The 24,839-nt window shown below is 41.8% G+C and overlaps 2 protein-coding genes across 3 annotated transcripts in view; one reads left to right on the plus strand and one right to left on the minus strand.

The window, feature by feature from the left end:
• The window catches only part of UEVLD (UEV and lactate/malate dehyrogenase domains), a 34,072-nt gene extending 17,023 nt beyond the window's left edge, over nucleotides 1-17,049 (minus strand). For both annotated transcript variants that reach the window (XM_054725544.1, XM_054725543.1), the window contains exons 1-6: nucleotides 16,994-17,049; nucleotides 15,137-15,221; nucleotides 10,241-10,306; nucleotides 7,732-7,895; nucleotides 5,431-5,566; nucleotides 3,697-3,815 (exon numbers count right to left, since the gene is read on the minus strand). In XM_054725544.1, coding sequence (XP_054581519.1) covers nucleotides 3,697-3,815; nucleotides 5,431-5,566; nucleotides 7,732-7,895; nucleotides 10,241-10,306; nucleotides 15,137-15,221; nucleotides 16,994-17,035 — 612 coding nt within the window. In that variant the 5' untranslated portion in view covers nucleotides 17,036-17,049. The remainder of the gene's footprint in view (nucleotides 1-3,696; nucleotides 3,816-5,430; nucleotides 5,567-7,731; nucleotides 7,896-10,240; nucleotides 10,307-15,136; nucleotides 15,222-16,993) is intronic.
• Nucleotides 17,050-17,125: 76 nt separating this feature from the next.
• Nucleotides 17,126-23,293, plus strand: MISFA (mitochondrial sheath formation associated). Its single transcript, XM_054725547.1, has 5 exons — nucleotides 17,126-17,207; nucleotides 19,155-19,366; nucleotides 19,784-19,872; nucleotides 22,253-22,290; nucleotides 23,178-23,293. Exons 2-4 carry the CDS (start codon nucleotides 19,298-19,300, stop codon nucleotides 22,272-22,274), a joined length of 180 nt encoding a protein of 59 aa, XP_054581522.1. The 5' UTR covers nucleotides 17,126-17,207; nucleotides 19,155-19,297; the 3' UTR covers nucleotides 22,275-22,290; nucleotides 23,178-23,293.
• Nucleotides 23,294-24,839: the final 1,546 nt, after the last annotated feature.

The following is a 24,839-nucleotide window of genomic DNA, read 5'->3' on the forward strand; positions in this document are numbered from 1 at the left end:
AAGAAGTGAAGGCTAAGAGAGAATGCAGAGGTGTCATATGTTGTCTTAGGAAGCAAAAGTAACAGCCTATCTAATAATAGACAAATATGCAAATTGACCATACCTCTGACACACCCACAAGCCACACCCACCATCCAATCAGAGCGAGTATGCAAATTAACCCAAACCAAGATGGCTACAGCCACAGAGAGCAAGGTTTCCTAGGTAACAGAGGAAGCCAAGCTTTCCACCTGCCCTTGCCAGGCCTAAGCCTCCACTCAAGCTACAAAGTTTCAATTATAGAAGGTAAACAAATTCAAACAAATGGTGGCAGAATGGAGCTTGAGAGAGCAGGCCAGGGTTGCAGCGGGCAGCAGGGGAAGCAAAACTTTCCGCACACCCTGGCCGGGCCCACCCGCTTAAGGCAACAAAGTTTCAATTATAACCCCAACACAAATGGCTGCCGGCCGCGGAGGGAGCCCCAGGCTTGGCTCCGCTCCAGGCTACAAAGTTTCAATTGTAGAAGGTAAATAAATTCCAGATACCAGGGCCTCCGCTTGGGTTGCCAGGGGGCGTGGCCCGCCTGCAAACCACTACAGGCCCCTCGCTCAGGCCGCCCCACACCCCAAGGGAACCCCCACCTGATCCGGGACGCCCTTCAGGGCAAACCAGCTGGCCCCCACCCCTGTACCAGGCCTCTATCCTATCTAATAAAAGAGTAATATGCAGATTGATCATCACTGCAACACACAATATAGCTGCCCCCATGTGGTCAAAGATCCTGCCCCCATGTGGACACAAGATGGCCACCACAAGATGGCCAGCAGGAGAGGGCAGTTGGGAGGCACCCGGCCTGCAAGGGAGGGCAGTTGAGAGGGACCAAGCCTGCAAGGGAGGGCAGTTGGAGGTGATCAACCCTGCAGGAGAGGGCAGTGAGGGGTGACCAGGCTGGCAGAGGAGGGAAGTTGGGGGCAAACAGACTGGCAGCAGAGTGGTTAGGGGATGATCAGGCTGGCAGGCAGAAGCGGTTAGGGGCAATCAGGAAGGCAGGCAGGCAAGCAGTTGGGAGCCAGCAGTCCTGGATTGTGAGAGGGGTCCCATATTGGAGAGGGTACAGGCTGGGCTGAGGGACAACCCCCCTCCGTGCACGAATTTCGTGCACCGGGCCTCTAGTAATAATAATAAAAGGGACATGAAAGCAAGAAATTATTATGAATACTGTGATCCTTTAGGCTTGACTGGAAACTGGGATCTTACTGTAAATGACAACATGGAACATCCTAAAAAGTCTGATTACCTTTGTGGAAGGTCTTTTTCCAAAATAGTAAGGGATTTAAGGCTCTCTCCTATCTTAGAGTGCAGGGGCAAGAGTCCCCAAGGATCTATCTGACTACTGGGAAGGAAGTGTGGAAGTTAAGAAAACAACCCAGCTGTACAACCTATTCGCTCTGTAATGCTGGGAAAGTCACTGAACTTGGCCTGCCTTCGTGCAGTGTGAGGATGTGTTACACAGGACTGGCAGAGAGCAGTCCCCTCTAAATTGTACCGGTTAATTTTATTATTGTTAACCACTTGTAAGAGAAATGCAAAGAAAGCTGAGTTAACATTTTTAATTTAACATACATGCTAAGATCCAAAAGTTTAACAACTGTAAAACAGTATTTTCATACAAGGTGGGTATGAGAATAAACTGGTATAGTTGACATGGGAGATAATTTGACAATTTCTATCAAAATTTAAAAACACAATAACTCCTTTAATTCATCAATCTCATTTATATAAATTACCCTATAAGTTTATTAATACATGTAGGATAATGATATAATATGTAAAAATATAAGGATATTCAAAAGACTAGAGAGAGCATTTGAGATCTTGCTTCCAGCATATGTCATCACCTTGGCTCAAATAAACTCATTAAAAAAAAAAAAGACCAGAAACAACTTAAGTGTCCTTCAATAACAGCAACAATAATAACAAAGCAGTTTAACACAGTGGTTTGGAGCAGAGCTTCTCAAGCTTTAAGAGATAACATTTAATAGATCAGTGAAGCACATGGATCACTAGGGATTTTGTTAAAATGCAGATTTCTACCGTAGGTCTGGAGTGGGGCCTGAGATTATGCATTTCTAATAGGATCTCAAGTGACGTCAATGCTGCTGGTCTAAAAGCCACATCTGAGTAGTAAGGTTTTAGAATATAGGTTCTATAAATAGACTGCCTAGCTTCAAATCCTCCCTCCATTTACTAACACTGTGACTTTGGCAAGTTGGTAACTTTCCTATGCCCTGGTTTCTTCATTTGTAAAAATGGCAGTGATGATGGTATTGTAAAAATGAGTTGCTGTATAAATGAGTCAAGTGTTTAAAATGAGTCAAGTGCTGGCACCTTCTTAAGCATTCAGTAAAGGTTAGTTACTGCTGCTACCATCACTATTATGGCTACTATTGTACTATTTGAATATTGTTATCTTGTATCAAAATATTAATGTTCAAAAAGAAAAATGGAAAAAAATCTTCCATCTAGACAGCTCACAAAGAAATACTGACAACAACTAAAGAAACATGACTTTAAGAGGCCTTCCTGTACTTAACAAAAACAAAGAAAACTGATAAAACTCAGTACTGTTAGGAATGGCAAAAATCTGGCTGATATGCACATTTTTATTAGCAGCATAAATTTGTTCTGCCTTTCTGAAGAACAATCCTGCAATATGTAATAAGTGTCATAAAAACCATCCATGTCCTCTGACTCACTAGTACGATTTTATACACACCAAAAAAAATTCAGATGAGAAAAAAAGCAACTTGTAAAGCAATGTTTACAGAAGCATTCTAATCAGTAACGGAAGAACTGAAAACAATTCCAATTCCAATTAAGAGGGAACCATATATTCTGATGGAGGACGGAGGAAATGAAACTATAATATGTCAAAAGTTAGCATATATTGTTCTGAGCAGCCAACTTTAAAATTTTCTAGCTCGCTAGATACAATTTAATCATTTGTTGAAGTAGACCCTACCTCCAAGACATATGTGATTCTTAAATGGAAGAAATTAGATAATTTCTTAATTAAATAAGCAAATAATCAAATTTTAATAGAACAGAAAACCAAATGTCAACTACCAAATAAATATATAAAGGGACAGCTGTTCTGTCCTGGGCTATATCCCTCAAATGACATAGACATGCTGTTACCATGATTCTGGGCCCTGGAGAGTCTTTTGAACCTCTCTGGAAGGGGATTTAAATGCTTTTCTGAAAATAATTTATATGGAAAAGATCTAGTAAAAAGGAGTGATAAAAATAAATCTCAAACTATCAACTCAGGAACTACGATCATAAAAGAAAGAGAGTAATTACACAAAAAAGGCAAGTGTAAAAAAGAAATTATAATTTTAGAAAAAGCTAAAATTAATTTATTAAATAACTGTTTAATTAAAACAAAAGAATTTGTGATGAAGTCAGATGAATGTCAAGTTGAGGTTTCCCTTGAATTAGGTTGATGACCCCAATATTCAAACCACTTTTTCAAAGCCTATTCCATGACTAACTGCTAATTAGGAGGCAACATCCCTAATGAGCTTTTAGCCATTTTTTTGTCAACTAAATATATTTTAAGGCAAATGAGTTTATTACACATGAAAAAATTAAACATAAACTACCTAAAAGCATATCAATATTATATATGTATTTATAACTACTATGCTAACATACCTTTGCTGAAATTGCTAATGTGCAGGCAACTCCCAATTCTCCACCTCCAACCACAGTAATTTTCTTTACTGTTTTATTCTCATGATTTGCCCAGTTCTTTGAATTTATGTTTGAGACACCTAGAAAGAAAAGTGAATGATCATGACAATTTAAAAATAATATCAAAAACCTTTTTAGCATCTTTCAAAAAAATACACCAAGCTTCAATAACTTAGGACAGAAAGCATGGTGCTAGCCCGTAACAGGCACTCAAAAATACCTGTCAAGCCAAAACCGGTTTGGCTCAGTGGATAGAGCATCTGCCTGTGGACTGACGGGTCCCAGGTTTGATTCCGGTCAAGGGCATGTACCTTGGTTTCGGGCACATGCCCAGTAGGGGGTGTGCAGGAGGCAGCTCATCGATGTTTCTCTCTCATTGATGTTTCTAACTCTCTATCCCTCTCCCTTCCTCTCTGTAAAAAATCAATAAAATATATTTTTTAAAAAATACCTGTCAAACAAATGGTATACTAGACAGCTAGAAATCTCTTATTAAATATTCCACTAAATAAAGACATCCCTTTTAAAAAATATATCTTTCCAAACATTTAAAAAATATTAAATAAGACAAAAAAAATAGGATTTCCATAATTCTGGAAAATGCTCTGGTTTAAAATGCAAAAAATATTTAACACCTTACAAAATTTTGCAAGCATGGGTATTTTACTTTACACTCAGTGAGAATCACAGATTTTCTGGTCCAATATATTCAAACTAGAGGCCCAAGGCATGAAGATTCGTGCAATAATAGACCTTCCTTCCCCTGGCTGCCGGCACCACCTTTGCTCTGGGAGGAGCCACCTTTCTGCCTTCCCACACTGCCCAGAGGCCCGGAGTCGCTGGGGCGGTGCAGAATGCCTGCGTCCTGCCCCTGGCCATTTGGCGCCTGTGTATGCAAATTAACCTGCCATCTTTGTTGGGTTAATTTGCATACTCACTCCTGATTGGCTGGTGGGCATCGCGAAGGTATGGTCAATTTGCATCTTTCTCTTTTATTAGTGTAGATGAGGCAAAAAGATACATAAAAATATAATAGAAAAGTTTCGGGATCATTAATACAGGGGTCAGCAAAGATAAGTTTATAGTTTTGAATATGTGAAACACAGAGTTTTCCCTGTAATATTTATTTGTATTCTTTTTATTGTTATTGTTATTATTATTGCTTTGTATCCATATTCATGATGTATCTTTTAGGAAATAATGGCTGGTAATTTAACCTATTTTTGCCCAGCATTGTATATTCAAGTGGTTTTATACAAAATACAAACTATTTTATTTGTCAGTATAAGGATAATCTTTTATATATTTTTTAACACTACTCGCCCAAGGATATGGAATATGTTTTTACTGATTTTGAGAGAGAGAGAGAGAGAGAGAGAGAGAGAGAGAAACATCAATAAAAACCATGACCATTCAGTTTACAGGATGACATGCCAACCAATTGATCCACACTGGCCAGGGCTAATCTTTTATATTTTAAGAAATCATATTCATTAAAACTGTATAGTTAGGTAATTGGAACTATAGTAGGTAATACCCTATGATAAATGTACAGGAATTTTTATTCAACACAGACATGTGTGTGTATACATGTATATATGCATGTCCTTATTTATAAAAATAAAGTAGCAGAGAGTAAAGGCTATCAGTGAGAAATTATAAACTTATAACTCTCTGAATAATAAAAATACAAACCTTCAGTGATTTTTGCAATATAGGCTAGCAAGTCCACCTGCCGTGCCTCATCAGATGATGATAGAGAATACAGGGGAAGTTCCTCTTGAAACTTGGCAATCATTTCTTTAATTAATCCTACAATGACAGATTTAGGCTGCAGAATATACACAAAGGGAAGAGTTATACAAAAATTTTGCTAATGAGTACTACCTTGTTAATCTATACATTGTTATAGTTAGCCAAAACAAAGTATTGTATTATGCTCTCATTTTTGAATACTACCATAGAAATTATACCTTCAACTGTTTCATTACTTTTACCTTCAATTGTTTCAATACATTTTACTGAAAAAGTACTTAATTCTTTTAACTGAAAAATGAAGGGAGAAATGCTAAATCCACATCTCCACAATATAGGATATAAAACATGAATGTGCCGAAGCCGGTTTGGCTCAGTGGATAGAGCGTCGGCCTGAAGACTCAAGGGTCCCAGGTTCGATTCCGGTCAAGGGCATGTACCTTGGTTGCGGGCACATCCCCAGTAGGGGGTGTGCAAGAGGCAGCTGATCGATGTTTCTCTCTCATCGATGTTTCTAACTCTATCCCTCTCTCTTCCTCTCTGTAAAAAAATCAATAAAATATATATTTTTAAAAAATCCTATTAAAACATGAATGTGCTTATGAGCAGAGTATGTTTGGGAACAGTCTGTCTGTTTTTTAACTTTTTACTTTGAAACAATTGCAAACAAAGAAAAATTGCAAAAATAGTAAAAGAATTTCCATGTACTCTTCACCCAGATCACTAAAATTTTATCACATTTGCTTTCTTAGTCTCTTTCTCTCTCTGTATTTTTCTGAACCAATTGAGAGTAAACTGCAGATAGGATACCTCTTCATCCCTAAATACTGAGGAACAGAGTAAAGAAATAAAATGGAGTCAGTGTAAGTCAAACTGCTAAATCACTAAAATCAAGTAAGTTGAAGCATGAGGAAATGATTCTATTCTTGTTTTAATGAGCCTGGAAACCTAAACTTTTAAACTTTCCAGTCCTGTGTCAAAGCCTGGATATACATCAAAGCTCCAGATAACTCTCTCATTATCCTCTAAAGAACTAAGGAAAGAATGGTTTTGTATCCAGATAAAATTTAAATGCTGAGTTAAAACAAAGCACATAACAGATTACCTGATTTAATATACTAAAAGTGAAAAACAGGCAAAACTACAAATAAATACGTATCCTACCTAATAAAATAGTAATAGGCAAATTGATTGCACCTTTGTGATGCCCAAACCACGCCCACCAGCCAAAGCCACACCCGCCAGCCAATCAGGGAGAGTATGCAGGCAGTTAATTTGCATATGCTGAGGGAGGGAGGAGTGAAGACTGAAGACAACTTAGAAGGAAGAGGGAGGAAAAGCGGAAAGCAAGGTGGCTGCCAGAGGGAAAGCCCGGGCGGGGCGTGGTGGGGCAGAGTGGGGCGGGCAGCAGCAGCCCGTGGGTGCAGGCGCGGTGGCCGCAGCGGCCGCTTGCAGGATTCTTCCTGCAAATGGGCTACTAGTATAACATAAGACTCTTTAATAGAGAGGGACTAGGAAATAATGCCCAATACTTGCTAGTAACTTTACATGTGCTTTATCAAGTAGTAAACAACTATAAAAAGACTAGAGGCCCAGTGCACGAAATTCATGCACTCGGGGGGGAGGGTGGAGGGGGGTCCCACAGCCCGGCCTGTGCCCTCTCACAAGTCCAGGAGCCCTGGGGAGATGTCTGATTGACAGCTTAGGCCCATTCTCCATGGGGAGCGGGCCTAAGCTGGCAGTTGGGCATCCTTAGTGCCTCGTGGAGGCGGGAGAGGCTCCCGCCACCGCTGCTGTGCTCGCCAGCCATGAGCCCGGCTCAGGGCTCTGGCTGAGCGGTGCTCCCCATGTGGAAGTGCACTGACCACCAGGGGGCAGTTCCTGCGTTGAGCGTCTGCCCCCTGGTGGTCAGTGCGCGTCATAGTGACCGGTCGTTCCGCTGTTTGGTTGATTTGCATATTGGCCTTTTATTATATAGGAGGATAGGGAGCAAACAACAGTTGGCTCTTAGACTCGAAGAGAGTAGCTTCAGGCAGGCTGCTGTCATCAGGCCGGGCTGTCATCAGGGTTCTGGGACTTGGGTATCCCCGGGAGCTCAATTTCAAATTACTTTTAAAGACCATATGAAGAATATCATTGAAAGAAAATTCAGTAACTTATTTGTTACTTTTATTCACTAAAATCAGAGATAAATATTCAGAAAAATAAAAACTTTTCAAAGAAAATCCAAATTGATCTTACATGGCTCCAGTTTTGGAGGTAGGGCAAGTATATTCTGCCTTGAGCATCCACATGTTTTCCAACTGAGATTCCCATATTTGCAGTTGGCTTTAAGAAGCAAATGGGGGGAGCAAAAGGGTGAGAATCCAAAATCCACAAACGAATTGGTATGTTATATGTATTACCTATTTGAGACAAAATAAACATACTTCAAACAATAAGGCATGCACACTATGTATGGTATAGCTAGGTGGCATTTTAAGATGTGTAGTCAAGTTCATATATAAAGGACTTATGTAAATTGAGGCCTATTTTTCCCATTTCATCTACATTAACATTGAAAATATATTCCCATTAAATCACCAGCATAATATTTGAGAAAATTCAATTAAGACATCCAACTCAATTCAATAAATATATAAAGGATCTACTGTGTCAGGAGTTTGAGATACACAATCTTCTCTATGTAACCTTCTTCACTCTACCCCAGCAGAGCTATAGTACCTATCTTGACTGGTAGTGGACACTTATATTTTTATACTTCTGCACTGAAGTTATTTGCTTACAGTTCTGTTTCTCATTTTACTCTATAAACTTCTTCCTAAGAGAGGATTATGTATTATTCATTTCTATAACCCCTGCACTAAACATAGTGCCTAACGTACTGGCTGCTCAATGCAAGTTTCTTATGTAATTAAGAATGGCTGAATTAATAAATAAATGAATGAGTAAAGATGAATTTGATAACTGGCCCTCAAGTTGCTCACTAATTGCAGGTACTAGAACATACCAGCTAGTTTTGATATATAGAACTTAGGGCTGAAAATAACCTTAATAGTCACCTTGTCCAGTGGTTCTTAAATTTTAGTGTACTGAGAAAGGAAGTTGCATGTTCTTCTGATTGTAATCATGTATGTCATGCCTACCAAGAGCCAAAATCTGACTGCCTTGATTGTCAGGAAGCCCAAAGTGAAACCTAATGTAAGTATAAAAATAAAACTTCAGCTAGAAATCTCATCAATTACCTTGTCTGTTTTATTGTGTCTCCTGATATTTATTTCTGCTTTCATAGTCTTATTGCCTATGTCTTTCCCTATACTTAAGAACATGGATGTTCAGAAGCAAGAATGTGTAGGTTTCACTCATTACTAGCTGCATGATTTTAGGCAACTTAACTTCTCTGTGTCTCAATTCCTTCTTCTATAAAATGTCAATAATAATAGCTCCTACATCATAGGGTTATTGTGAGGATAAAATTAGATAATGTATGTAAAATGCTTAGGACAGTATATGATATGGTAAGTACCATGATGGGTTGGCAGGGTTTGCATTTTGAAAATAGGGCCCATTATAAGTAAAAATATTTTCTTCTCCACTGCAACCTTTTCTTACTAAGGAAATCCTCCTTCCACTGAAAGTTACTTTTTTCATCTTGCTTACTCCTATCCTAAGCATAATGGTACCCAGGGGTGTCTGCAAATTAGAAACACTTAAGGAACTTCAAAACACACCAATATCCAGGCCACTCTCCTAAAGTTTCTGACTCAATGGAATGGGGACTGGATATCATTTTAAAAAAGATTCACATGGAATTCTCATGTTCAGCTAGGACTGAAAATTAGTATATTATAGAAATGTCCTAATACTTGGTCTACTATTTCATATTAGCAGTTCTCAGAACCATACTCCTCTTCTGCTTTTGTCTAACTATTAAAAAAATGTTTTTATTGAGATATGTCACCACAATAAGTCTAGTTAACATCTGTCACCATATATAGTGCCTAAGTATTTACAATACAGGTATAGAGAGAAGTAGTTATTGGTCTGTAGATAACTCTGTGATGATTATAAAGTCATGTGATCATAGCACCACAAAGTAACCATTTATATTGGCCCATTTGATAATGAGAAAGATAATACATTCTGACCCTCTGATCAGCAAGAAATAACTAGTGTGCATCACGCTGAGTTAATATAATTCTAGTCAAAAGCAAAGGGGAAAAAAGGTACTTCCAATGAAAAGGTATTGCAGGCAATGGTAAGATATGTACACATATAATACCTTAATAAAAATTTAAAAAAGAAAAAAAAAAGAAAAGGTATTGCAGGTACCATTACTACCTTGAAAGACCCAGCCAGCATAAGAATCAATGACATAACTCCATGGCACTAGGAAAATGAGAGTGCCAATGAAGGGCATCTTACCAATGGCAGTAAGATAACTTTTATGCCCTCCTGTTACCTCCCACATTGTCCTAGAAACTGAAATGCTACTAAGCAATGACTTATTTAAATTCACAAGCTCCTCCATTAATATGCAAATGCCTTGAAATTATTGGGATGGGTAAGAATTGTGAACTCAATCAATCAACCAGTCATTGGGGTGGATAGGAATTCTTTATCTCTCTTTCTAACATCTAACCGCAAGAAATGCAGAACAGGTCTGAATATTATGGCACTAAACAAATTTAAGTTCTTACTGAACTGCTCATTTAGAAAATTCCCACAATTTCTCAACATCCACACTTACCATGATACATCACAGGAATAGTACCAGTGAAATTCAGCAAGTCTTTCTGCGAACTATCTTTGAAAACTGAAAGGAGAAGGAAAAAAAAGCCTCAAAATGTGCAATCAGAAGTAGGAAGAGGAATCAAAGTCGACTCAATGGCAGGTAACGCACATATACATGTACAGAAACACATAATTTCTAAATACCATTATCTAGGAATCAGTAAAAATGTTGACAAAGGAAAATTACTACTTTTTTTTTTTTCTTAGAAATCAGAGCGGGTAGGTGAGTAAACATAGGACTTTGATACTGAAATCCCAAGTTCTAGGCCCACCTTCCCCACCTTCCCCACTTAGAGGCATGTGACTTTTGGTTACTTTAATCTCTTTGACCTTCAGTTTGATCATCCATAAAATAAAGATAATAAGACTGCATCATAAAGTTGTTATAAGGGTCTAATGATATAATGTAAAAAGAAGTAAAGGATTATAAAATGTGAGGACATCTATACTAATAAAAGGGTAATATGCTAATTAGACCCAACATCTTCCAGATGTCCTTTTGGACAAAGCCACGGTGGCAGGGGCCGAGGCAGAGGTGGTTATGGGCAATCAGGCTGGCAGGGGGAAGCAGTTAGGGGGCAATCAGGCCTGCAGGGGGAAGTAGTTAGGGGGCAATCAAGCTGGCAGGGGGGAACAGTTAGGGGGTGATCAGGCTGGCAGGGGGGCATTTAGGGGCAATCAGGCTGGCAGGGGAGCAGTTAGGGGGCAATCAGGACAGCAGTTAAGGGGCGATCAGGCTGGCAGGAAGGGCAGTTAGGAGTGATCAGGCCGGCAGGCGAGGACAGTTAGGGGGCGATCAGCCAGCAGGCAGAGGCGGTTAGGGGCAATCAGGCAGGCGAGCAGTTAGGAGCCAGTGGTCCTGGATTTTGAGAGGGATGTCCTGCGAGACTGGGCCTAAACTGGCAGTTGGACATCCCCCGAGGGGTCCTGGATTGGAGAGGGTGCAGGCTGGGCTGAGGGACCTCCCCTCTCTGTGCACAAATTTCATGAACCGGGCCTCTAGTTGTTAAATAATTGTCACATATAAGAAAGCAGTTACAATCACTTTCAGAAATCATGTTATAAGTTTTAGAATAAGAAAAAGAAAGTATTAGCTTTATTTTTGAAAGTGACCTTTTAGAAAAATCAATAATTATTTTCTTTGATTTCTCTAATTACATTATTATCAACTTTTATTCAATCTTCACATCCCTGAAATTTCATTAATAACTAGGACACACTGATGGAGAATGAATGCCCTTATCTCTGAACTGAATACAGAAAAGACTACCTTTGGCTTCAAACTATCATACTGCCTTGGAATGTAGTCCTTTTAGTGTCTCGGTAACTATACTATTTAGGCAGTGGAAGAAAACATTCCAGTAGATTTGATGATCTACTAGAAAGGGAAAAGAGGAAACCAAGCTGACAAAAACTCGAGGCCAAAAGTGTATAAGTACAAATGTTTACCTTAAACTATATAAATGAAAGGTAACAATGGGTGAAGAGAACACTCCATAGCAAAAATTAAATTGGAAAGAGATGTGGAAAAGGAACTGTTACTCGGGGATACAGGATAACCTAGAAATGTGGTAGAGAAACTATCGGTGTAAATATATATATATATATATTTTTACATATTATTTTTTATTTGTTGTTTAAATTTCTTTATTGATTAAGGTAGCATATATTTGTCCTCATTCCCCCATTCCCACCCCACACCCCTCCCCACGCATGCCTCCACCCCCCTGTTGTCCTTGACCACTGGTTAGGCTCATATGTATGCACACAAGTCCTTTGGTTGATCTCTCCTCTTTATCCCCACCCTTCCCAACCCTCCCTCTGAGGTCTGACAGTCTGATCCATGCCTCCTTGTCTCTGGGTCTGTTCTTGTTCATCAGTCTATGTTGTTCATCATTTCCCCTAGATGAGTGAGATCATGTCCTACTAGAAATACACTTATCAGATATCAGTGTAAATATTTATTGTCCGATCAAATTATTCAAAAAGCCAAAATAAAAGTGATTAAGATGCTTGACTATCATTGTCTTCAACAATAAAATATACACTGATAACTTAACGCCTATAGCTTAAGGGTCTAATGGCACCATAGCTCACTTTCTCTAGACAGGGGACATGAGAATAAGAAATAACTGGTATAGTAACTCTATATAATAAGAAAAATATTATAAAAGGACAAGAAGTATTCAAGCAGAGGGCAAGACGAATATGGGTACAAACTCAACTCCATCTCTAACTAGCTGTAATCTTGAGCAATTTATTTAAACTCTGAGCCTTGGTTTCTTTATCTGAAAAATGAAGAAGATAATGCTTACCTCACAGCTTTGGTTCTAAAAAAAAAAGATAGGCCGAAACCGGTTTGGCTCAGTGGATAGAGCGTCGGCCTGTGGACTCAAGGGTCCCGGGTTCGATTCCGGTCAAGGGCATGTACCTTGGTTGCGGGCACATCCCCAGTGGGGGGTGTGCAAGAGGCAGCTGATCCATGTTTCTCTCTCGTTGATGTTTCTGACTCTCTATCCCTCTCTCTTCCTCTCTGTGAAAAATCAATAAAATATATTTAAAAAAAAAAAAAAAAAAGATAGGTCAGAAAACATAGATAAAACATTTGGAAGCACATAATAAGCAGCAGCTGTTGCATCTCTTATCCCAGGCATGTATACAACCACAAGTAACTAGGTGCTAATTAAAAGAGGCCAGTCACAGATGGGCCTGAATCTAATGTCTTCCACATATAAAATTAGCTATTCCTAAGAAACACTTCAATAACGCCTCTAAGTTTCTAATATATAAATATGAATTAGATACATTTTCTTAACCCAAACTAACCCTCTCTAATAAAGGAGTACTATGCAAATTAACCATCACTCCACTACAAAAGCCACGCCCACCAGCCAAGACATGCCCACCAGCCAATCAGGGTGAGTATGCAAATTAACCCCAACCAAGATGGCTACCAGAAGGGAGGCTTGGGTTTCCCCGGCAACAGAGGAAGCCAAGCTTTCCACACACTCTGGCGGGCCCAGGCCTCCACTCAAGGATACAAAGTTTCAATTATAGAAGGTAAACAAATCCAAACAGAAATGGCAGCAGCCACGGATTGAGCAGGAGGCTTGGCTCCGCTCCAGGCTACAAAGTTTCAATTGTAGAAGGTAAATAAATTCCAGATACCAGGGCCTCTGCTTGGGTTGCCAGGGGCGTGGCTAGCCTGCAAACCACCACAGGCCCCTCACCCAGGCTGCTCCACGCCCCAAGGGAATCCCACCCTGATCTAGGACACCCTTCAGGGCAAACCAGCTGGCCCCCACCCCTGCACCAGGCCTCTATCCTATCTAATAAAAGAGTAATATGCAGATTGACCATCACTCCAACACACTAGATCAAGATAGCTGCCCCTATGTGGTCAAAGATCCTGCCCCCATGTGGACACAAGATGGCCACCACAAGATGGCCAGCAGGGGAGGGCAGTTGGGAGGGACCAGGCCTGCAAGGGAAGGCAGTTGAGAGGGACCAGGCCTGCAAAGGAGGGCAGTTGGAGGCAATCAACCCTGCAGAGGAGGGCAGTTAGGGGTGGCCAGGTTGGCAGAGGAGGGAAGTTGGGGGCAAACAGGCTGGCAGGGGAGCAGTTAGACATCAATCAGGCTGGCATGGGAGTGGTTAGGGTGATCAGGCTGGCAGGCAGAAGCAGTTAGAGGAAATCAGGAAGGCAGGCAGGCGAGCAGTTGGGAGCCAGCAGTCCTGGATTGTGAGAGGGATGTCTGGTGGATTCGGGCCTAAACGGGCAGTTGGACATCCCTCCAGGGGTTCCTGATTGGAGAGGGTGCAAGCTGGGCTGAGGGACACCATCCCCCCCGACCCTCGGACACGAATTTCGTGCACCGGGTCTCTAGTACAAATATAAAATATACCAATATAGAATAAAGAAGTTTTTCAAAACTGTGTGTTTTGACTAATTCATGGGTCCTGAAATTAACTTAGTGAGTCTCAGTCAGTACTTGTTTTTAAATGGAATGGAATAAACAGAAGAAAAAATGCCAGAGAGTCCACAGTATTTTAGTTATGTGTATATGGGTTCATGACACGAAATGTATTTCCAAGTGTAGGCTGTGGTCAGAATTTTTGAAAAATAGTAAATCAAAATCTTTCTTAGGTAGCCAGACTCTCTGTATGAAGTGAACAAGATAACTAAAACTTCAACCATGTATGTGGTAGGCAGAATAATGACCTCCAAAGATATTCAATACCCTAATCCTGGAACCTCTAAATATGCTAACCTTACTTGGCAAATAGACTTTTTAGATATAATTAAGGACCTGAGGTGGGAAATTATCCCATGCTATTGGAATGGACCTAATCGAATCACACTGGTCCTTAAAAGTAGAGGATCTTTCCTAGCTGTGGGTAGAGGGAGATCGAACTACAGAGGATGGTGAGAGAGATGCAGCATTGCTAGCTTTGAAGACGGAGGAAGGAGACTTGGAGCCAAAAAATGAGGATGACTTTAAGAAACTGAAAAAGGCAAGGAAATGGATTCTCTCCCAGAGCCTCCAAAAGGAACTGAGAACTGCCAACATTTTTAGCCCACACATCTCATCTACAGTGACCTGTGCTGCACTTCTGGCCTACAGAATTGTAAGATAGTAAATATGTGTTGTTTTAAGTCATTAAATTTGTGCTAATTTGTATAGCAACAATAGAAAATTAATATTAATTTAAATTTCCTCAGAAATCACAGGTCACAAAGTGTAGTTCAAAATCAGGGGATAAAAGAGAGAATTATAATTTTGTAGCTCACTAGGAACAAATAATTAATAGTTTACATAATGTAGCAAAAACTAGAGAATACAATTCTTACCATAGGTGTCCATGGAATATCTGAAATGTGGGAAAAACATATTTACGTTCTTTAGTTCTTCCACAGTTAGATCCCTGAACTTGTACTGAAAAGAGAAAAATGAGCATGGGATAAGAATAAATCTATAGACAACAGAACAATTACAATCAACATTTAACTGAACACTTACTGTGTACGAGGCTCGAGTTTTACAAACATGAATAGTATTTGATTTATAAACATGAATAGTAATAACAACCCTATAAAGATGAAAATGAAAGCTAGAGAATACAAATAACCTGCTGAGTTAGTAAATTAAGTAGGGAAGCCAGAGATGAAACCTAGGACCCGAGCCTTTAATCACTAAATCAAACTGCCTCCAAATACCTCCTGAAGACTTAAGAAGTAGGACAGATGTATCTATCACTCCTGTCACCACTGTTCAAGATCCACTCTTAGTCTTGAATACCTCATTCATTCACTTGACACACCTTGAATTTCCCTTCCAACCCTCCTGGCACTGCATCTTGGGTTTCAAAGGGAGAACAGAAAAAAAAAAAAAAAAAAGCATGCATGGGTTTGCAGTCAGGCTGAGTGAACTGTCTCCTCATTGATCCAGATGCACTCCCAGATACATGACCTTGGTTGCCCTGTGGGCAAAATCATTCAATTTCTTTGAGTTTTTCTTATTTGCAAAGGGAAATAATACCTACCTTGTAGACTTGTGCTGAGGATTAAATAAAAGAAAAAGAAGTATGTTAAGAGTCTATTGCCATTCTAAAAATGATTTTGAGAAAACATTTACATTTACAACAATCTAAATGTATATCAATTGATGGATAAAATGTAATATATCCAAAACATGGAATATTCAGTCATAAAAATAAAGAACTGCTACAGCCTGGCAGGCGTGGCTCAGTGGTTGAGCATTGACCTGTGGAACCAGGAGCTCACAGTTTGATTCCTGGCCAGAGCATATACCAGGGGTTGTGGGCTCGATCCTGGGGGGGGGGGGGGGGGGGGTGGGGGCGTGCAGGAGGCAGCTGATCAATGATTCTCTCTCATCATTGATGTTTCTATCTCTCTCCCCCTCTCTGAAATCAATAAAAATATATATTTTTTTAAAAAGAATTACAACTAGAAAACTGAGAAGAGGGGCTGCCTCAGACTAACCAATGGTGGGAATTCAGAGAGCCTGAACCGGAAACTGGCGCTAGTCAAGCCCCAGAAATGTAGGTCAGACTTGTGGGTCAGCCCTGCGGTCAACCTTTCAACGTTAAGAGGATCTCTTCTGGGCCTTCAAGCCCCGTCTTCATTCCTAAACCTACTCAGGTCTTCCGTTCGCTGCACAGTTACTGAGCACCTCCGATGCGGTGAGGCACAGGGCTAGGCGGCAGAGTTCAAAAGCATGAGTAAGGTGTGTAAGCACACAATTACTCCACGGTGCGATAATCGATATTTCTGAAAGCAAGTAGAGACAATGGATTGCTTCTCTCTTCCAGGCACTGGCATCTGAGGCCGAGTGAACATTGCAAGTCAAGAAGAAGTGGAACAAGCCATTTCAGCAGAGAGAAAAGAGAGCGGTTCCAGGGACAAGCAGGTGCTAGAAGCTATTTGAGACCAAGAGACGCTGGAGGCGTAAGGAGGTCTCACCCCGCAGGAGGTTGGGGGCCTCGGAGCTGCGGGTGCAGCCAAAGCCCGGCCCTGGGAGGGAGAGACCGGTGGCTTCCCCGAGGCCTCCCCCCGCAGCCGACTTCATGCCAGCGCCCCCTCCGCTCCAAGCCCCGCAACAAGCCGGGGACACGCCACTGGGGGGTAGCCCGGCCGGGGGTGAAAATGCCCCGAGACCCCAGCACCAGCCCGGCGGGCTGCCCGCACCTTGCCCAGCAGCCGTCTCAGACCCTCGCAGTCGAACTCCATCTCCTGGCGGCGGGTTCCCGAGTCAGATTCCGCGACCCCAGCCCCTTGACCTCCTTTCCCACCGGCTCCTGGACGGCGGCCGCCGAGGACCAAACTTCCCAGGAGGCGCAGGGCCCCGCCCCTTCCCGGGCTCGAAACTCCACCCGCCTTCAACGCCCCCGACTCCGCGGAGGTTCGTAGGGAACTAGGATCCAGCTTGCTGGAAGAAAACTTGGGGACATCTTTCTATGAAGTGAGAACTAGGAAGGACCTGAGGACAAGCAGTCGAGGAAGTGGAAGAGAGTTTCTAGAAAGAGGTGTTAAATTCAGTATCGGAAAAGATCAGGAACGAATGTGGTAGTTGGACTTAGGAAGAAAGAGATCATGAAAATTCAAAATCAAAATTTCAGGGACCTAGAATGGGAAGCCCGCAGGAGCGTTGTCGGAGAACTGGGAGATAGGGACAGCCCTGTGAGGAGGATACCGCCTCGGGGGAGGGGTGGCCTTTTTTTTTCCCAGGGGAGGGTCCCATAACCGTATTGGTGGTTGAGAAAAAAAAGAAAGAAAACTTTGAAAATAGGAGAGGAGGTAGATTGGTGGGTTAGGTCACCTGGAGAAGGAAGGCGAAGATAGGCAATATGCTGGCTTTGTTTGGTCTCCTTGACTTGTGAGTTACCTGCGTTGTGTTCCTGGCTTGAGCAGGAACAGGAGATATTTTTTAAACTGTCAAGCGGTTAGGCTGGCAGTAGGGTGATTGTATTAATGGGAAGACCTAAAGGCAACAATGCTGTGACTCAATTAGGAGAAGAAGGTTGAAAGGCTGGAAGGAGAATTTATTCATTCAACAAACTTTTGGTTGAGCATTGTCTATTGGCTAGATATTTTTCTAGGTCTGATGATACAGAAGTGAACAAAATAAAAAAAAACATCAGCTTTCCTAAGGCTGATGTTTTTATTCCTAGGAGAAGAGAAAAATAATAAATACAATAAATAAGTAAATTAGACTACATGTTATAAAGTAATTGTGTGTTTGGGTAATATAATTTTAAAAGGCAGCCTAAGGAGATCAGGGTAGGTCCTCTTGAGGGCTGAAACAAGAAGCATCTCATGGAGGATATCCCAAGCAAAGTTCTAAAACAGGCATGAGCTTGAGGAGGCTTGAAACAGCGAGGCGAGTATGGCTGGAGTAGAATGAAGTAAGAAGCGAGGAAGCAGAAGTAGGTTAATTCAGAGAAACAAGAGGGAGCTAAGGCAGTTATTCTTCCCCTGTGGTCCACAGACTTACAGCCTCAACTTGTTAAAAATACAAATTCTGAGACCCCCATCTCAAACCTACAAAATCAGAACCTTAGTGGGTGGGGTCCATCAGTCTGTGGTAAGAAGCCTGGGTAATCCTAATGCAAGAAGAAAAATCTGAGAACCAGTGTGAGTGTTTTGCAGACAATTGTGACTGGCTTGTCAATGCCCTTCAGCCAGAGACCAGCAGGCACACACTCACACTTAAACCAGTTGGGTTGATTACTCCTTGCAGGGAGGGAGTAGATAACAGTGGAGAACCATTGAGACAGCTTAGTAAGAGTGTTGAAAAGAACCTATTATAGGATTTGCGTTTTGGGTGATTTGGGAGAGGGTTTAAGAAAGCAAAGCTCCACTTTGGGTTGGGTGGTATCAGAAAGGACAATTCTATGATTATCTCAAATATCTATAAGATGGGCAAACTAGAGTGATGATAGAGCTGTGGTTGGTAAAAAGAAAAAGCACCAATCACTTATATTTGCTGAAAAAAGAGGATGACCTTGTTTTTGGGCAGACAGAATTATGAAGTGGACTTGTTTTGTCTCATTTTTGTCATGGTCTAAATGACCCATCTGATGTTGGTTTTTTGTGAGACTGTTATACCTACAGGAGAATCACATAGCCTAGCTGTGAGTGCCAAGTAAGCTAACAACACTGATACAGAGCTGGGTCAGATGAGTTTCAATGTCAGAGACTGCTTTTATATTTGTTAGGCTTTTACTCTGAAAGAGGAAGCCACAACAGGGTTTTGAACAGAGGAATGACCTGACCTGATGTGTAGTGAGTATGAGTCATGTGACTAATGATGTCATAATGCCCTACTAGACTCCAACTTCTCTACTAGGGAGTTCTGGATCCCTTGGAGCCAAGGACTGGAACTGACATGCGAGACCTCTACCAACTGAGGGTTTCTTGAGCATACTCCTTTGCCAAGATCTTGGCGAAAAGTCTTTCACTGTGCAATTGTGTCTTAGAAATTGTTTTATCATGATCGTGCTCGGCTGGATGCTTTTTGTTGGCCTTGCATGTTACATGGGCACGTTTCCGGAGTTTATGGTAAGTAATGATTCTGCCTGCAAATTCCTGGTAGTCAGTCCTGGCTCTGACTCACCCTGCGAGCTAGGCTTTCTGGCCAAATGGGAAAGATAGTTGAGATCTCACCACTAATTTGAAGTCAGGATGTGATGGGAGCAAAGTTATTTCCCAGGCTACTTCCCATCCCAGTGGGACATCTTTAAATCCCCCTACCTTAGGTATGTAGCGTCACTTATTTCAAAGCATTATGGGATTTATAAGGGCTCCGCCAAAGATAGGGCCCAACGTCTGGATTTCAGGCCCAGTTGCTGATCAGGAGAGGGAAGGTAGGCCTTGGAGGGGACTTTTCAGCAGTCCTTCCAGTCCCACACAGAGGCAGTTACCTACTGGACCAACTAGTTGGAGCCATGTCTGCCTTTAAATTTATTTCTGATTCAGACTCCAACTCTGAGGTGGAAAGAGAGGTGGCCTATTCAGGAGAGCAAGGCCCGACGGAGCAGCCAGGCTTTGGATGAAGATCTACAACTGTGAGTGGTGATCGTATGTGTTGGGCTGAATTCCTCCCTTTCCAGAGGACTTGGTAACACCCTGAAATCTCTGTGGAGAGTTTATATTCCTCTGGAGAATATAATGAGCTGTAGAAGGGGAAATGATTAGAGGTAGATAGCAGGGAAATAGAATTTGGGGAGCACTGCTGATGACAGCAGATCAAGGTTCAAAGACTTGATAATAATAAAAGGCTAATATGCAAATTGACCGAACAGCGGAATGACTGGTTGCTATGATGCGCACTGACCACCAGGGGGGCACATGTTCAACACAGGAGCTGCCCCTTGGTGGTCAGTGCACTCCTACAGGGGGAGCGCCACTCAGCCAGAAGCTGGGCTCACGGCTGGTGAGTGCAGCAGTGGTGGCGGGAGCCTCTCCCGCCTCTGCAGCAGCGCCAAGGATGTCCGACTGACGGCTTAAGCCCGCTCCCAATGCGAAGTGGGCCTAAGCTATCAGTCGGACATCCTCCGAGGGCTCCTAGACTGCAAGAGGGTGCAGGCCAGGCTGAGGGACCCTCCCCCCCAAGTGCACAAATTTCATGTACTGGGCCTCTAGTTTGATAATAACAACTCTGGTCTGTTTTGAAAAGAAAGGTATTAGTTTCGAAGACTGTTCCCATCTATTAACTTACAAACTCTATAATAAATTGGACCAGCATTTTAATGCCCCTTTTGGCAAATACTGAATTGAGTTAAGATGAATTTGGGTTAAGTCCTAACTTTGCAACTTACTAGCTACGTGACTTGGGAAATTTTAATTTCCATGAGGTTCAGTTTCTTCATCTGTGTAATGGAGATATCTCAGTATCTATTAGTTGGATTATATTTGGGAATTCATGTAAAGCATTTAATGCAAAGCTTGCTAATTAGCATTCAGTAAATGCTAACTTAAAAACTAGGCAAAATCATGAACCAGTCAACCAATCATGAACCAGATTTGCTTGTGGCAACGACCTCAACTGTTTATCCAAGGCCACACAGACCAACTTGTTTGTGAAGCTGAGATGTAAGCATAGATCTCTGGATTTAATAGCCCCTCACACTCATTCTGCTAGACCAGCCTGCCTGTAGCAAGCATTAATAAGAGTGTCCTTTTAGCATCCCCTGGGTTTCTCATATCCCACCCCATTTTATTCAGATCTGTTTTTTCAAAGATGTTACCACAGTTAAAGAAACTTAATTCTGCGTCTTAGTAATGTACCAACTACAGTAGCAGGTTTTCTAGGCAGCTACTCTGAAGGCAGGGGTATCAAGTCTCAGCCAGCCCGAGATACTCTAAGAGCAAGGCATGATGGTGGTGCTTTTTTCCCCTCCCTCTGCCCCAGAATTCCTATGAGGGTATTGGCACAACACAGTCACACCTCTGTGGGGGTGGGGATAAGAATGGAGGCCCTGGGCACTTGTTTAGCTGAGCCACTGCCACACTGTGCTCCTGACCAAACCACTGAAATTATCCTGTGCCTCAGTTTCTCCAGCTGTAAATTGAGTGTAATAGCCCATGTTCCTTCTTTTCCCTTCTGAGGGAAATTGTAAGGAGGTTTACCTTGCATGAAAGTTTAACTGTGTTATTCCACAAAATTTAAGATTTTTTCACCCTGTCCAGGTAGTTCAGTTGGTTAGATTCCCCCATCAGGACATATACAAGCAGCCAACCAATGAATGCATAAATAAATGGAATAACAAATTGATGTTTCTCTCTCTCCCTTCCTCTTTCTCTCTAAAAATTAACTGATAATTTCTAAAAAATTTTTTCTTCTTTGAATAGTCCTAACAATCTTACATAAAGTAATTGCTCATAACATATCTAGCCAATTAACCCTTCCAGTTAATCCAGGGTATTTTTTGTTTTGTGTTTTACATAGGAATATATTTAAAAAAAAATTTTTTTTTTGGCATTTGACTGCATAAAACCGAAAGTCAAAATATTGGCAGGTGATGAGTTAATAAAGATCTGATACCAGCTAGATCCCAACTGCATAGAGTCAGTCACCAGGGAACAGGGGCCTTCTGATAAGGGTTCTTTAGCCCCAACACATCTGGCATCCAGGCCAACCATCCCATACTCACTCTGACTGGTCCCCAAGGTCACAGGAGCTGATGTCACAATTGGTATCTGAGCCCTGCCCCCCCCAAAATGGCTGTGGCAAGCCATGTCAGTTCAGACTAGGCCACAAAGCTCCTCAGCCAGGAGCTATCATGCTGGGCCATCCACCATCAGGCCTTGAATGAAGACAGCCCAGTTCCCAGGACTCAGGGAATAGAACACACCTTTCCGAACCACCCATTTGCCCCCACACACACCACCAACTGAGCCAGAAGCCCACAATGATTGTTGTCTTATGGATGCTTCTCATTGCAGGAACAATGTGGAAGGGATATAAGTATCCCCCAGGAGGGGTAAGTGTGCCCTCAACTTTGTCCTCTATTCCTCCTTTGAAATGTGTTCCCCCAGATCCGTGGTCGGCAAACGGCGGCTCGCGAGCCACATGCGGCTCTTTGGCCCCTTGTGTGTGGCTCTTCCACAAAATACCATGGCCTGGGCAAGTCTATTTTGAAGAAGTGGCGTTAGAAGAAGTTTAAGTTTAAAAAATTTGGCTCTCAAAAGAAATTTCAATCGCTGTACTGTTGATATTTGGCTCTGTTGACTAATGAGTTTGCCGACCACTGCCCCAGATAAATGAATTAAGCATCAAAATCCAACTCTAGTAACTTTAGAAACAAACACCCTCTTCTTTATTTAAAAAAACTTATGTGGCTTACCTACTTCTATTACTATTCACTTTCTACTTACAGTTGGGAGAATTCCCTCTGTCTTTCATGTGATTTTTTTATACACATTTTCCTAAGAGCCTCTATTCTTCTTCAGTTTCTTTCAAATAAACTGGCAGTGTAGAGGTCAAGATTTCTCAGGCCCAGTGTCAAAGCTGACTGACATGGATGACCTAGTCTTGTTCTCATGGGACATTGTGTATGCCCAGTCTTCAATACCATTTCTTAGATGAGGCCACACGAACAACCCCACTTAACTCTCCCTCAAGTAAACACGGGTTTGTAATGGTTCTGGTGGCACACGTCTCTCTCCTCTCTCCTCCTCGTTGGACCTTGGATAGTTGGCCTTTCTCTGCCTCGTCAGCTCCAATACTGCTAAGCCCCTCTGGCAACTGAGATCAGAGGCATTTGGTGACAGAGCTGGACGCAGCTACCCCTGCCTGCTCTTGGCAAGCAGGGCAATGACCTCAGCCCACACTAAGCATGACCCACCTGACATACTTTTCTCCCTTCAGACCCCACTGGAAACAAGCAACGATGATCCTGGTGAAGCAATGCAGCTCTGAAGCTCTCCTGACCCGCTGGCTGTACAGTTCCTGATGTTGGTTTCACATAAAGTAATTGCACATTATTTTTGTCACATTTTATGTAAAAAGTTGCCGTACTTTTTAAGATAAAGACTTGGTATTCTGTTAGCTCGAAACAGGGAGATGGAGGCTGGGGAGGTAGTTGGGGTGGATGGAAGTGGTTGGTTCCCCTCTGTTTCATAGTCCCTAAGACTGGTATTAAGACTAAGATACCCAGTTAAAATTCTCCTCTATTCTGTATCCTTAAGGATAGAAATTCTCAAGAGCTCTTTAGACCTATTTCCCAAGTAATGTCTTTCTCCTGGGTCCAGGATTGAAAATAGGTTAAAGGGCTAGAGATTGCAGCAACTTAAGCCTATTCATTGGGGGTCTTTCTCTGTGGCCTTTTCACAACTATTATTAAGAACCCAAAGCTTCCACCTTGTGGGGAAAAGGACCTCATTTTCATATTAGGTGTAAGATACTAAATTTTACATTATTTTAATCCTTAACAGTAACCAGAGTAGTAGCCTCATTTCACAAAATGGCAAAAATGAAGTTGAAAGTCTTAAGTACCTTACCAACCCATGCAGCTCTGAGCTGCAGTGAAGGTTAAGATCCTGGCCTTTTCCTTGGCATGCTTTTGTGCGTCAAGGAAAAGGGCCAAACAAGAGACTGGGATATCTAAGATCTTAATTGCCTCATGGTTCAAATGTCTTCCTCATCTGTATAGCCAAAGAAGTTGCCCGATGGTTCTTTTTGCACTGACTGCTGCTAAAGCAAGCAAGTGAAGAAACAAAAGCTAACTGCTTAGTCCTCATTATGATGCAGTGTGAGTTTATGAGACCAAGGATGAAACCTAAGTATAAGATCTATCCCATTAAGCTGGGTGTCTGAGCCCTAGGTTATTCCGAATAAGCCCTCTAGTGATTTGGAGCTTTCTGACCCTAAGGGGGGATGGGGAGGGAGGAACAGCTCTAACGGGAGTAAACATAATACTTTTAAAATAAACTGTATAAATTGTTCTTATTCTGTGGCTGCTTGGATGACTGACATAGTTCCATTGTCCAGAAGTGCACCCTCACCAGCAGATCTCTTGGTTATGTCCACATTCTGTTGATGCCTGTTTGGTAGATTTGCTGAACTATTTGTAAGTGGCTCTATGCACTGAGTGGATTAGCCTTTTAATTTTTTTTTGTGGAAAGAAATGTGAATTCAAAACCCATAAGCAAAACTTCACAATTTCTCAATCTAGGATACTGGCATCTCTTGTACTTATGATCTAGTCTGAACACACTTCATGAAGTGACTGCATTCTTCAGCTGCTAGGATGTCCCTCATGTACTAGAATGTATTCCTAAAGATTCATCTCAGCCATCTCAAGCCTTATTACAGGGGGTCAGAGCCTGCTTTTCTTGATAAGTATATACCCAGTTCTTCTTCCCCCCAAACAGTTCTCCTAACTTGGGTGCCTTCTGTAAGCTGGTGGGAGAGATCTGTCACTGGTAGGGTCTGAACAGATGTGAATGTATAAGGGAGAATGAACAGAGGCATGTGTATAAGGAGGCAAACTCCATCTCTGAAGTCTGATGAGTCTACTGGGGTTTCTAG

Source organism: Eptesicus fuscus, chromosome 13 (assembly GCF_027574615.1).
Source record: "Eptesicus fuscus isolate TK198812 chromosome 13, DD_ASM_mEF_20220401, whole genome shotgun sequence".
Classification (NCBI taxonomy): domain Eukaryota; kingdom Metazoa; phylum Chordata; class Mammalia; order Chiroptera; family Vespertilionidae; genus Eptesicus; species Eptesicus fuscus.

Excerpts from the sequence above, each read along its gene's own strand:
- MISFA (XM_054725547.1), top strand. The coding sequence starts at position 19,298 with ATGATCGTGCTCGGCTGGATGCTTTTTGTTGGCCTTGCATGTTACATG. Across the intron at positions 19,367-19,783 it reads GCACGTTTCCGGAGTTTATG|ACTCCAACTCTGAGGTGGAA; the intron begins GTAAGTAATGAT and ends TTTCTGATTCAG. Across the intron at positions 19,873-22,252 it reads TTGGATGAAGATCTACAACT|GAACAATGTGGAAGGGATAT; the intron begins GTGAGTGGTGAT and ends TTCTCATTGCAG.